The sequence below is a fragment of the Penicillium robsamsonii genome (assembly GCF_028829455.1).
Source record: "Penicillium robsamsonii strain IBT 29466 chromosome Unknown utg000003l_segment0_segment0, whole genome shotgun sequence".
NCBI classification, from domain to species: Eukaryota; Fungi; Ascomycota; class Eurotiomycetes; order Eurotiales; family Aspergillaceae; genus Penicillium; species Penicillium robsamsonii.
Genome location: NW_026643221.1, coordinates 45,975 through 59,332, shown reverse-complemented (window position 1 = coordinate 59,332; position 13,358 = coordinate 45,975). Strand labels below are relative to the sequence as shown.

The window sequence follows — 13,358 nt, the reverse complement described above, 5'->3', positions numbered from 1 at the left end:
CTACTTGTCATGGATTAATCGTCACTCTCGGCACCGAAGCTGTGTTGCTATTCTTGTGTACTCCAATCCCGTGCGGAGAACTAGGGAATGGGGTAGGCAACAGAATTGGCGGCCCTTGGCGGGCTGGTCTGGTTCAAAATTCTCAACCCTCAAAGGGAGGAATCGAAAGAATTTACATAGAATAGATATGTACGGAGTAACCCTTTGGAATATTACAAGGGTGTATAATATCAAAAGACGTTATTCATGGATATCCATTTTATGCCCGAGGTCCTTGGTACCACGAGTGGCAAACCATGGAGGTAGAAAACTTTCTTGAATGACTCAGCATATGCGGGGAACCTTTTCCTGACATGTTGGGTTCTATATGAATCTCGATAGTCCTAAGTCAATATCCCTATGAGAATAAGCAAAGGCTGTGGAAGGTGTCGTCATCGTCATATACGATGTGTGATTCCCACCGGTGCATCGACTTGCACTCCATGTTTGCGACTTGGCCGGCCATGTCACCTCGATCCCCGCTTCCAGTTCAAGCCTGTCCACCATGTTTACCAAAAGAAAAATGGGGCCCCTGTCCGATGTGAGTTAGATTGGGATAAAGAGCAAGTTTGGGTGGACGTGTCACATCCCGGTAAGTATCCAGGACCTATGACCTTAGTCGTGTACTAATCTGGTCCAGTGACATTTGTCCTTGAGCCGAATGATGGAACGGCTGGAGACGAAGGTAGTGCTTTAGAGCACTACAACTCTCCAGTATCAGAGCAGATAGTACATGGTCGCGGTGGATGGACTCATGGTCTTCACTCGGAGGACATATATCAGGCTCAAGTTCCCACCCCAATTCATGGGAATCGATCCCGCCAGCACTCTATGAACAGTCCACCCAGCCTGCTGTCAGTCGATCGATATACACTGACTCTAAGAGAGGCATCACTGATGCGCTACTTTATCCAGAAATTAGCACCCTGGGTGAGCCATAAGCCAGTCTCGTGTTAGCATTACATATCTGATCATTATAGGCCGATGTTTGTGACATCCATTCACATTTCAGCACCGAAGTGCCAAGACGGGCATTGGAGAATAACATGGTCCTGCAAGCCATCCTAGCTCTGTCTGCGCGACATGATGCGATCTTGGCCAACGATAGTGACTGGGAGGCCTCGGCTTATCACGGGCAATGTTTGCAATTATTAATTGCGGCATTAGATCAAGCCGAGACAAATTGCGACGAGAACATGCTCATTACGGTCGTTATTCTTCGTATATATGAAGAGCTGGAGAACAAGGCCGACCAAAAGTTTCACCTGCTTGGGTCCAATCGATTGGTGAATCTTGTCACCAGCTCTGCGTCCTCTGGGGGGTTGGCAGAGGCAGTGAGCTGGCAGTTTTTGAGACAAGCTATATATGCATCGGTGGTACAGTATCAGCCCTTGCAACTCGACATGCAGAATTATGAACGGTCTTCAATGTTTCATCGTGACGACGACGCTGCTTGCGCTAATAGGATTATATATTATTGCGCCCGTATTCTACAAATGTGCTGCGATGCACCCGGTCATATCGTGGGACAAGATACCTGGCGACAAATATCGGATAGCGTGAAAGAGTGGAATCAAACCAAGTCCACAACCTGGCAGCCTATTCGGTACCAAGCATCGAGTGTGGCTACTGGTCGACCTTTCCCTGAAGTATGGATGATATCCCCGCCTGCAGGTATATCTTTAGACCCAATGACGACGCAACCTGAGATTACTGACCGTCGCCAACAGTGATCGGAATGCAATACTATCACTCGGCGTGTATATTTCTTACTTTGTCCGAATCTCAACCAGTCGATATCACCGATTATGAAAAGGCTCGTGCAAGGCGTTTGAAGGAGGTAGTCAAGCCGAAGCTCTGGGAAACTATGTTTACAGGCTGATATAAATCCCAGAAAACCATTGCTGACCATTTGGTCGTGGTTATTGGCCTGTCGCTGTCCAACGAAAGCGTCGAGAATGCCTATTTCATGGCATCACATTTGTTACACCGTTGTTCGTGTGCACTCCATAGTTCTTGACCCATTTGCCCGCTGACATGTCCTTAGTTGGCTACTGTCTTCGAAATGTAGTTGAGCAAGAAGGCTCATTGCGATTTCTCACTCGAGTAGAGAAAGTGCTGGGATGGCGCACTTCTTGGATGATGCGGGAGCTGGAGCATCAATGGACCGAGTTGGCTGCGTTTGACTCCTGGAACCCCTGAAATAGACAATAAATGTGTATCGGCCCAAGAAAACAAATGATTAGAGGTGAGAACGATTTGATTAGAAACAAGATTCCCTAGATTGATACCTCTCATCGGTCCTTCGGTATAAGCCTAGATATTTCTGTCTGCTGATCCCCCTCATTCCGTTCCCTCAACCAGCGTCAATTTGTTCGCCCTTGGTTGTTGGCATGCTTGCGGATGACGGAAACGAGCTGTTGTGAATATTCATGGTGGTTCTTGGAGCCCATCATCCAGATTATGACCTTTTTGCCGGTCTAGTTCAATTGTGGGTCACTGAGATGAACCGTGTGTTGCTTCCGCATTGTGGGATGGCTTCCTTTGAATGACAACAGGGATGACGGGCCGCTTTGATGGGACAATCTCGAATACAACAAGTTCACCGCCAGGCCTGGGCCAATGTTGCAAAGCAGCTGTTGCTCTTCAATGATCTCTGCTGATTTTGAGTCTTTGAAATAGATAGTTATCTCGCAGTGCTCGGCCGAGAAGATGATTTGGCCCTATTGAAGGCTCATAAAGTAAAAGCTAGCCGGGGCTGCTGAGATTCCATCACGAATCGATAAAAGCTAGAAAGAGATTGTCCAAAGTGCAACTTGCTGAAATGACCCATTTAGAGGGTTTGTAGCAGTTCCTTCGAAAAATCACTGAGCGGGTTGGTGAGAAAGAAGGATACCTATGAAAGTTTCATATTGGCGATGACCCAGGCGTTGGCAGGTAGGTTTCACGAAATCAGAAGAAAAAAGAAGCAAGATCTTCTAGAAGAGTTGAATTACCGGGGACGATAGCAGATGTGAAAACTGGGGATACTTCAAAGTTGGAGAGAAGAAAGAGAAGAGGGAGAATATGTGGAGGGTTAGGGCTAACGGAGTGGAAGGAACACTTGACACTCAAGAGGTCACTTCAGCATTATTCTCTTGGCAGTTCTTATTCTAGCTATACAGCTACACATGTGTTTTATTAGCCACTGGATCCGGTTTTCCTTTCCCAGGGGCCTTGGTCTTTGGTATCTACTTGTACAACTAGCCACACCCATTTGAATATGTTATCCATAGTACTTAGGTAAGTCAATAATGTCAAGGTAGTTTATCTTAAGAGGTCTGACTACGAATATAGAATCTAAGACCATGGTAAGCTAAACTTTTAGGCTATGGATGTTTGATTGTGTTTGATGTTTAGTGCGTTGGCTGAGCATGAGGTCTGCATATAAATATATGTACCAATGGAGACTGAATCATGGGAAGTGCTCGTGCACAGGAAGCAACTTGAAGAAGCTGCTAAGATCCCATCTGAATGGCAAATCCCGGAAGAACTGACCAAGATATCTGAGACATCTGGCATGAATGTGTTTGATGTTCCACGCTAGTCGGGAACATTGTCAGAAAGACAACTCGAGATAACTGAAAATTATGATGCAACTGCTCTTCTAGGCAAGATTCATCACCAAGAGCTGTCTGCCTATGAGGTCACCGAAGCATTATGCATTCGCGCTGCGATTGCCCAGCAGGTGGTATGTGTTAACTTGACTTCTCTTTTGTTTGAAATTAAAATGCTTAGCTAGCGGCTTACGATGAACTCACAGACTCGATGCCTCACTGAGACTTTCTTTGAGCGTGCCCTTCAGCGTGCAAAGGATTTGGATGAAATATTATTGAAAACGGGGAAACTTGTCGACCCTTTGCATGGGTTGCCCATTAGTTTCAAGGTACGATGACAATTCTGGACAGCAAACTTGGGCTTACTGATGAAATATAAAGGATTGCTTCAACATCGTTGGGATTCCGTCCACGATTGGATTTACCTCGTTTATTAAAAATGGCCCCCTCAGTTCAACTTCCCCGGCAGTTCAGATTTTGCTTAACTTGGGAGCCATCCCGTATGTGAAGACAAACGTTCCCCAGACAATGATGGTCAGTGGTGTTACAATCATAAACGTGTCACAATTGCTCAACTAGAGTTTTAGGCTGCGGACTCACACAACTACGTATTTGGCCGTACACTCAACCCCCACCGATCGAATCTTACCGCTGGCGGGTCAACTGGGGGAGAAGGGGCATTGATTGCTATGAGAGGATCGGTGCTGGGCGTTGGTACAGACATTGCTGGCTCCATCAGAATCCCGGCTATCTGCAACGGGATTTACTCATTGCGACCTTCTGTGGACCGCATTCCATACGGGGGACAGACTAGTTCTGCTCGCGGGGGTCTGGCGGGGATCAAGGCCTGCGCAGGACCCATGGCAACATCAGTCAGAGATCTGGAGCTGTTTATGAGACTCGTGACTAATGCAGACCCATGGCAATTCGATTCTTCCGCTTTGTTTTCTCCTTGGCGCACCGTTCCCCGTAAGTCCACCTTGCGACTTGGACTCATCCAGGAAGATTCCCATTTCCCTCTGCATCCACCAGTTTTACGAACTCTCACAAGAGCCACCGAAAAGCTTCAAGCAGCAGGGAATGAGGTTATTCCTCTCAACACCCTGCTTATTCGAGATGCCTGCACGTTGGAATTTCGTATGTTCTCGATGGATCCAACCCTCACTCCATTCAAGCACATTGCTGCTAGTGGGGAACCGACTATCCCTGCTTTGGAATCGACATCTCTGGACCATGGTTACATGCCACATGGGTATGCTCCGTTGACACTTGAAGCCCTGTATGACCTCAATGAGGAGCGGAATTATTTTAAGGAAGAGTTCCGAAATCTTATTATGCAGGCAAAGGTGGATGCCATTATCATGCCCGGCTATCAAGGTACCGCTCAACCTCATGACCGGTTTGGCTTTGTGCCTTACACTGTCCTTTGGAATGTGATGGATGTAAGTTACCTCTTCTTGTCTTATGCATTTATACTAACTCTCCGAAGTATCCGAGCTGTATCATTTCACATAGCAAGGCAAACAAGAGCGCCGACAAGGCGTTTATTCGGGATGTGAACTACAAACCTCCCTGTAAGTGTTATATTCCCCCCTATTATGATTGATGGATTTAGTGCTAATTGTGGATTTCCAGATGTTGCCGATGACATCGAGGGAGCTCCGTGCTGTGTGCAAGCTCGTTGGCAGAAAAAACATGCATGACGAGGAACTGGTGAAAGCGGCGGAACTTGTGTCTGAGATACTCAAGCTCTGAGCCATCTTGGCACCGATGCAATGAATGGCCTCCCAAGAAAGAAGGAATATTTCAATTTTCGAAATTCGCCTTAGATTTCTGCTCAAAATGTCAATAACATGGGTTGACGAACTAGCTGTAGATTATCCATGTAGGTAAATCAAATCTTACTTAGTCCCCTCCCTGTAAAAACGCAAGGGCAGAGGAAATGAGAAGAAGATTTGACAAGTGACCTCGGGATTTTTCCATATTAGGACATTAAGCAGGATAAATCCAAGGGAGAGACTCTCGTAGAACATATTTCCATCGACTGCCCTCGGGATATTTGGCCGCGAGAATGTGTCGTCAGTTCATGAAACCCCGCAAAATCAATTTCGTCGAGGAATTTCCACCAACTGGAGAAATGCATCTGTTCACCCACATCTGACTGTTATAAGTTCATGTAAAATCTGTCTTCTGCGGATAATGTTACTGTTTATATGCAGCTTTTACTCGGATCCTTATGATCCACACAACAATGATCATGATCTTGAAAGCAACCGGGGTGGCTCTCCTCAGTATCCTATCTTATGTTCAAGCATATCCTTCACGTTCCCTGAAGCAGTCGCCCAAGAGACCATTTTTTATTTTGGCAGGTGATAGCACCACAGCCCCTCAATCCTCAAACGGAGGAGGATGGGGGGACGGCTTTCTCAATACAACCCTTTTCAAAGGAGCCTCTGGTCGCAATCTCGGTCACAACGGTGCAACTACTGTTAGCTTTCGAGATGGAGGCGATTGGGACGAAGTTATAGGAATCGTGAAACAGGTTCGACATGACTATCATCCATTTGTGACTATCCAATTTGGGCACAACGATCAAAAGCCAGCTGCAAAAATATCATTGTCACAATACACCACCAATCTTGAAAAATTTGTGACCGAGGCTTTTGGTGCTGGAGCTACACCGATTCTCGTCACCCCTCTGTCTCGGCGTAACTACGATAACTCAACAGGCACACCGAGTATTCTCATGAGTCTCGCCAACGAGACCATGGGCACCATCAATGCCGCCTATCGCTCATGTGCTACATATATTGACCTGAATCAAGCTAGCACCCGATACCTCAATGCAATCGGGCCAGAAAATGCTTTTACTTACAACCTCAACCCAATGGACTATACCCATCTGAATGTTCCGGGGAGTATTCTGTTTGGGGGAATTGTGGCCGAACTGATTACCCAGAAACTTGATGCTTTGGAAAAGTCTGGATATCTGCGTGTGAATGGTAAACTTAAGGAAGATGTTGATCATGGGATCTACCACTGGCCTTAGCTCAACCGAAGATTATGACTGCGGGAACCATTTATTGTTCAAGAATACAAGGTGTTACCTCAATATCAAAGAAGTTATACATGCTTGTAATAATGTCCGCCCAGGCCTGGCCTAAAGGTAGGTCCCCACGGTCTCATAAATTTGATCAAATCAATATTGCCAGCTTCCCAATACTCCCATCGAAATGCAGATCAACGACATCTGGCTACTTCTCCTCTTAGTGAGCATGCCTTTGAAGGAATAAAGCCTTCATCGAAGGATATGTGCGCACTTCGAGATCCTCGGATAAAGCAGAAGTTCCATCTTTATTACGAATATCGTACTAGATAGATTGTGGTGTCCTTCCCTGAGCACGTTTAGCAAACCAAATGGTATTGACCCAGTCAATAGAGGCTTCGAAGCCCCCTCCTTGGTTGTGAATCAAAATTGTTGCATCATCTTCACTGTTGAATCTACGGTCAATGTCGATCCGTTCCTCCGGACCCCATGATATACCGATTTTAGCATTGAAAATTATTTGACTTTGAACTCGACGAATAGAGATATGGAAGATGATATCGTTCTCTGCATCTGTGATTGAAATCCGAGTCATGTCGATGCCATCGCCAGGCTTGTCAGGATCCACGCTTGACGACTCCAGGAGAATCACACTGTCCGTCTCGAGAGTCTGCTGCAAGTGGAGACTGCCATGAAGTGGTAGGTTTGCTCTGTGTCGTTTTGGTCTAATTGCAATTAGAGATCAAACTTCCATCTCCATTTCCCCAATTTTATAGGACTGGGAACCTACCGAGGAGCCGGAAGGTCAATCTTTGGCTTTTTCATCTCTGGATCTAGCGCTCCATCAGCACCACCGGTAATAGTAGGCTCTTTCTTGAAGTTTTCAAAGACTGGCGGAGTAGTGGGGTTGATGAAGTGCTTCGTGTCATTGCTGATGCCAATGATTTCTAAGTCCAGCTTCTCGGCCTTGTGGCGAGGTAATTCTTTCTCGTTATGTCAAAGGTCGGCAATATGCATACAATAAAGGGAATGGAGCAAATGACCGGGTATACTTGCTTTGAATACCCGCCAGTATGCACGCTTTTTGATAAACGCCAAAACCTCGTCGCGAGTGAAGGACTTCAGTTTCCGTTCACCCCTGAGAAGCTTGTAAAGAGCGGGGGTAATTGGGATGTAAGCGGTCGACTTGACACGCAATTTTTGTCCTTGTGTGCAGTTACCGCAGACTGAAGAACCATCCAACTTGGGCTTTTGGCCGAAGTTGTATACCTCGGCGATCAAATCTGTCAGTGGGGTTTGCATACCATCCTCTTGGGCAAGATATCACTTGACCCAGAAAGGTTGTCCTCACAATGCATATCTAGATTATTTACCATGATTAGCTATCGATTATTGTTGCCACAGGTCTTTGCCAAGGGCAACGTACTTCAAGAATCGAACACTGAAGACAAAGTCAGTAATTTTGAGCCCACCGTCAATTGCCTCAACACCCTCTGGGGTTGGAGCTTTAGGGTCCAATGCCAAATCATGCGACATACCATATAGCTTATTGACGATGGTGGCGATGTTTTCCTTAAACAGAACTTGGTTGAGTGTTCCGTCCTCTTGGCGGTACTTGCTGTCCCACAGTAGCAGCTCTGGATAGGAATATCCCAGATTGGAGGAGATCGGCCTCCATCCGGGGTCCAATAATTTCCTCCAGAATCACGTCGAAATGGCGGAAGAGGCGTGTTCCCATTCACAATAGGCTCTTTGCCAAATGAACCAGGGATGGTAGCATTGTCGGTATCAATGTTATCCATCCACTTGTCCGAGTTGAGACCTTGCCAGATTTCGAAAGACGATCGATGTTGCTATAAGTAATTGCCAATTAGAGATGCGTTCTTAGACGGTTAAAGAAGGTATACTTACTAGTGGCGCAGGAAGAACAACGGGTCAAAAGATGCGACTGGTACATTTCCCGTGTGTCCTGCAGCGCCTGTCCAGCCGTGACTTTGTAATAATGGTGTTAGTGTTTGGAGCGACGTGAATATCATACAGCACATGTAGAAATGGAAATTCCCCCTTACGACATTGGGGGGGGTGGAGTACTTACACATTGTTGTGAATCTAGCCAGATGGATTTCCGGTCAGTTCTTGTGATGCGATATATCAAATTCATATACTCATATATTCTATATTCAAGTCCCCAACGACATTCTGATCTTTGGAGGTTGGGTTAGTGCTTGCAAAGGTGGTGTAGTCCATGGGCACAGTAAGTAGTCGATACACCATTTCAGCCGCAGGATCATGATTCTTGCCATTTTATCCTGCGTGAGAGTTGAAGGCATCTGCTACTTCGCGGTTATTAACCACACCGTGCCGCCAGCCCTCACTGGTTGGATTCTGGTCCTCTTCGTCCGGCCAACGGCTGGTTCCGATTGCATTGCCAAACTGATTGAGTTAGCGCGTCCGTTTCTACATTGCCTATATCATACCTACATTCTTGTACTCTTCCTGTTCTGTGTCTTTTCCCCTTGTGTTCTCAGTACCGACGCCCTCACTTCGCATCGGCTTGCCTGTAGGCATCCGAAACTGGAACAGAGGATTGTGGATTCGAACAGATCCACCCTCGGGCCTAGGAACAGTGATGGTAGGGTTTTTTGCCAAGTCAGGGATACGGCCATTCCATACCCAGTCCCAGAAGGGCAGACGCCACGATTCAGCTTGTCCACGCCAGGACGCTTGATGGGGTTCCGGAAATTGAGGGATAATCTCCCTAATCATGATGTCATACACGACTTGCTAGAATGTAACCAGTAACGGATTTGTGTAAGATAGGATATTTTCGTACCTGGAAAAGAAGCACATAAGGCCGTTTCCAAATGGGAAATATCACACGAGAGTGGAAACAGTAGGCGTTTTTAATGGGCTCTGGGCTAGGATCATCCCATCGTACAAATGGTTGTCCATGACAAGTCAATCAACGTCCATGGCAAAACTGCAGGATTGTGAATATAGTGGGAGGACCGGACAGGAAAATAAAAAAACTGGATCTTGAAGTGATCAAATGAGAGAATGGAGAAGAGACTAATCAAGGGACGAGGATCATCATTTGTTCGACACGCATCATTCTGATTGGATCCAAGGAAACCAGTTTGACATCAAAATATACCCATATTTCAAATCCCAATACAGATAATGATGGCGAAGCTGAGTGGATGAATGGCAAGGAAATGCTTTGGTGGATGAGGGAGAGATCTTTCGAAGGGGGCTGGAGAGTAAATTGTAGGCCTCGGGCAGAAATGTAACATGCATTTATTTTTTGGTTTTTATTCTATAGTAGTCGACTTGTACTGAATGAGCTAATATTCACTGGAACATAGCACTTGGCATGGGCAATATCGCTCTTTTTCATACTCCGCTCAGATGTCAAATCCGCAACCATCAACTTCAGATCACAAAACCTTCCATGCTTCCATATCACAAATTGGCAAATCTGATGCCGGACTTCTGAGCCGTAAAAGTGGAGATCAGGTCCATCAGCACTGGGGACAGCACGTCGTATGTCTGCAAGCCCACTGCCTTAAATCTGGCTCTCACTTCATCCATTTCTTCGGGGTGTGAACCCTGTTCAATGATCGATGAGACGAAACCAGCAAATTGCGGTTCCTGCCAGCCCTTTTCATCGGACAACTCCACGTGGACAAAGTCAAGACCCTTGAAAGGATGGTCCCTCTCGATACGCCCGAAGAGGTGCACACCGCAGTCCTTGCAGGCATTGCGCTGGATGGTAGCCTCTTTGTCCACAACCGAAAGCTTTGATGCATTCGCTGTCACCGAGACAGCGTGACGGGGTACAACGCCAACAATGGAGAAGAGAGAACCAGATGGCTTCCAACACTTGGAGCAGCCACAGGCGTGGTTGTGAGCAACGTTGCTGTTCAGTGTAACCTCGACCTGATCGGAGGCGCAGTGGCAGTGGAGCTTTCCCCCGGAGAAGCTATTGGAGCCTTGTGTGATGCCATTATCAATCAGAGGATGGATAGAGGGTGCCATGCTGAGGATGCTATGTAAAATGGAGTGAAAGGTTTAGAGCAAACGTCCCCATTTATATGTATCAGCTTCAAACATCAATGTTGAAATCCCCGCACATCTCCTCACGAGGGGTAATCGGGGGAGTTATCTTGTATTTTGTGTATCCAAAGGATGCTATAGGTGGAATTGATGCTAATTATGGGGCAGATTCTAAATGGGGAAATAATTTCCCTACTTTTTTTGAGTCTCGGGATCTATACCGATCTTCTTTTTTTAGGAAATTCGTGAGGGGTAAAGTTGTGTAAGTCTTATTGTATACTCTGTATTATAATCCCAGGTAATGACAGTAATGGCCAAGGATATATATGAGACGTCAAGTCAAGGTCATTGTTTAGGCTCATAGAGTTTTCTATTGTTCCAAGGTTAAGGCTGACAAAGATGACCCCCACCTGCAGGGCCGGGCTGGGTGAGCAGGCTTTGATGAATCTCCCATCTTTTTTGAACTTTTGACTTCTTAACTCATTGATAACATTAAATCCTTTTCAGCTTCTAACCTCTCTATGACCAAAATCCTGGAGACTTCCATTCCTTGTCATGACGTCATCGAGGAACGGGCCGCGCGAACAGTTCAGGTACAGTACAATGATCATGGTGTGGCGATTTCTACTGACCGTCATTACTAGAGAATCTATCGTGGCTATCGAACGCGACGAGAGCTGCATGGTCTCGGTTTAGCTGCTTCCACTCGATGGGTTGAGGTAAGGGTATATCTTGCGTGAAACTGACCAAGAGTCTAATATTGTTTGTCTGTCCCCCCTAGGCTTTTCAAGAAGCCCAGTGGCATCAACTGCATCAACCACCCGAGCTTCGTGTGGCACCCGGAAACGACGGTTTCGACCGAGCTCGTCGAAACTGGCAACGAGCGGTTAGTGTCGCGCGGCGCGTCGGCGGCGACGATTGTGTCTCCGAAGTTTCGTCTTCCACGGGGAATCGAGAAGATAATGCAGAGATTGCATCAGGGGCTACTGCAAAGATGATGGATCTTCAATACTTTCTCGAAATTGTTGATCTTAAACATCGACACGGTAGCAATCTGCGCTCGTACCACACCTATTGGCGGAATTCATCAACAAACGAAAATTTCTTCTATTGGTTGGATCATGGTGATGGAAAAAGCATTGAGCTTCCAAAATGCTCACGAGAAAGACTTGAGAAAGAACAAGTACGCTATCTCACCCGCGAGGAACGTTTGAATTATATGGTGACGGTAGACGAGGCTGGCCTCTTCCGGTGGGCCAAAAACAATGAACCTGTGTGGACAACTACCGCACATTTCAAAGATAGTCTCCAGGGGATTGTGAGAATCAAGGATGATGTGCCTCAATTCAGTGGAAACTCCATAACCTTACAGCCAGATTCCACCTCGGGCTCACCACCATTGCCATCGACACCAGCTTCTTCTTCTTCTTCTTCTTCTTCATCAACATTATCATCATCATTGTCATCAATATCAACACCTGCAAGCCAGAGCTTTGACAGTGTCACCCCAAATCAAGACCCGAAATGTTTCACCGATGAGTACAAAGCTACGAAGATGATAAAAAAGGTGATGCACGCAAGCCCCGCTGCTGCATTTAAGCGGCGCTTGGGCCAGTCCCCAGAGAAAGAAGATATGTGGTTATTCGTGAGTCTGAGTTGGATTATGGTTGTTGAATGCAGACTAAGCCTCTCTTAGGTTGCAGATACTTCTTTTCGTTTGTACATTGGCATAAAGAAACCAGGCACCTTTCAACATTCATCCTTTCTTCGAGGTGCCCGTATCGCAGCAGCTGGAATGATTAAGATCAAACACGGCCAACTTCGAAGCCTGGCACCACTGAGGTGGGTTCAATCAAAAACTTTCAACCTGATCATTGCCCGAAGGGGCAGGCTAATGTGTTCAGTGGTCATTATCGCCCTCCAGCTGCCAATTTCAGGGCATTCCATCACGCCCTACAGCAACAAGGTGTTGATATGTCCCATGTTTCCATGAGCAAGTCTTATATAATGCAGGCTGGGATTGAAGGTTACACAAAAACGAAACGAAAGGCGCGTGCCGTACATAAGAAGCTTGGCAATTCCAAGGAAAAGTTCCATCAATCCGAAGAATGAGTGTGGGGGGACACATGATTCATATCCCTTGCTATCCTAGCGGGCCGAATGAGATACGCTAATTGTCATGTTGCTTGTTGTCTAATTGAAGGCTAACATGGAAAAGTCGGAGTGTAGAATTTGAAGTCTTTTCACACTCGGGTTGCATAGCTTTGTGACACTTTGACCGCATATGGGTACAAAGCCCATATTGATGTACCGCTGGAAGAAACAATCGAACAACCTAGGCATGGCGACGTTGCGCAGTAGAAGTCTGGCGGTCATGATCGGGAGGCCCTATACAGATCAAGACGCTCGCAACTGAGGCTTCAACGTGTCTTGCAAAGCGGGCCATGTGCACATGAAAACCCAGTGCGGCAGGGACGATCCGATTATGCACGATTTGATGCCCTTTATCTCTGTCCTGGGCAGCGACGTGATTCTTCGCCAAGCTTCTCCCAAGCTTAGCTTCTTGAGACAGGCAGCAATGATCCATTGTATCGCGCATCATCAGTGGATCTCTGAGTCGG

The 13,358-nt window shown here is 46.5% G+C and overlaps 6 protein-coding genes across 6 annotated transcripts; 3 read left to right on the top strand and 3 right to left on the bottom strand.

Moving 5' to 3' along the window:
- Positions 1–3,386: 3,386 nt before the first annotated feature.
- N7447_004710 (Amidase) lies at positions 3,387–5,390 on the top strand (the record flags this gene model as incomplete). Its single annotated transcript, XM_057228972.1, has 7 exons — positions 3,387–3,389; positions 3,626–3,769; positions 3,842–3,964; positions 4,017–4,169; positions 4,223–5,077; positions 5,125–5,209; positions 5,251–5,390. The coding sequence occupies 7 exons, from the start codon at positions 3,387–3,389 to the stop codon at positions 5,388–5,390; spliced, it is 1,503 nt and encodes a 500-aa protein (XP_057084062.1).
- A 496-nt stretch (positions 5,391–5,886) lies between these two features.
- Positions 5,887–6,684, top strand: N7447_004709 (rhamnogalacturonan acetylesterase; the record flags this gene model as incomplete). Its single annotated transcript, XM_057228971.1, has 1 exon — positions 5,887–6,684. The coding sequence occupies one exon, from the start codon at positions 5,887–5,889 to the stop codon at positions 6,682–6,684; it is 798 nt and encodes a 265-aa protein (XP_057084061.1).
- A 322-nt stretch (positions 6,685–7,006) lies between these two features.
- N7447_004708 (Concanavalin A-like lectin/glucanases superfamily) lies at positions 7,007–7,983 on the bottom strand (the record flags this gene model as incomplete). Its single annotated transcript, XM_057228970.1, has 3 exons — positions 7,007–7,406; positions 7,472–7,664; positions 7,734–7,983. The coding sequence occupies 3 exons, from the start codon at positions 7,981–7,983 to the stop codon at positions 7,007–7,009; spliced, it is 843 nt and encodes a 280-aa protein (XP_057084060.1).
- Positions 7,984–8,985: 1,002 nt separating this feature from the next.
- Positions 8,986–9,447, bottom strand: N7447_004707 (Concanavalin A-like lectin/glucanases superfamily; the record flags this gene model as incomplete). The annotated part of the gene is made up of 2 exons (XM_057228969.1): positions 8,986–9,114; positions 9,163–9,447. 2 exons carry the CDS (start codon positions 9,445–9,447, stop codon positions 8,986–8,988), a joined length of 414 nt encoding a protein of 137 aa, XP_057084059.1.
- Positions 9,448–10,143: 696 nt separating this feature from the next.
- Positions 10,144–10,719, bottom strand: N7447_004706 (S-(hydroxymethyl)glutathione synthase; the record flags this gene model as incomplete). Its single annotated transcript, XM_057228968.1, has 1 exon — positions 10,144–10,719. The coding sequence occupies one exon, from the start codon at positions 10,717–10,719 to the stop codon at positions 10,144–10,146; it is 576 nt and encodes a 191-aa protein (XP_057084058.1).
- Positions 10,720–11,136: 417 nt separating this feature from the next.
- N7447_004705 (IQ calmodulin-binding motif protein) lies at positions 11,137–12,849 on the top strand (the record flags this gene model as incomplete). Its single annotated transcript, XM_057228967.1, has 6 exons — positions 11,137–11,164; positions 11,245–11,330; positions 11,382–11,456; positions 11,519–12,382; positions 12,434–12,579; positions 12,642–12,849. The coding sequence occupies 6 exons, from the start codon at positions 11,137–11,139 to the stop codon at positions 12,847–12,849; spliced, it is 1,407 nt and encodes a 468-aa protein (XP_057084057.1).
- Between the last annotated feature and the right edge of the window lie 509 nt (positions 12,850–13,358).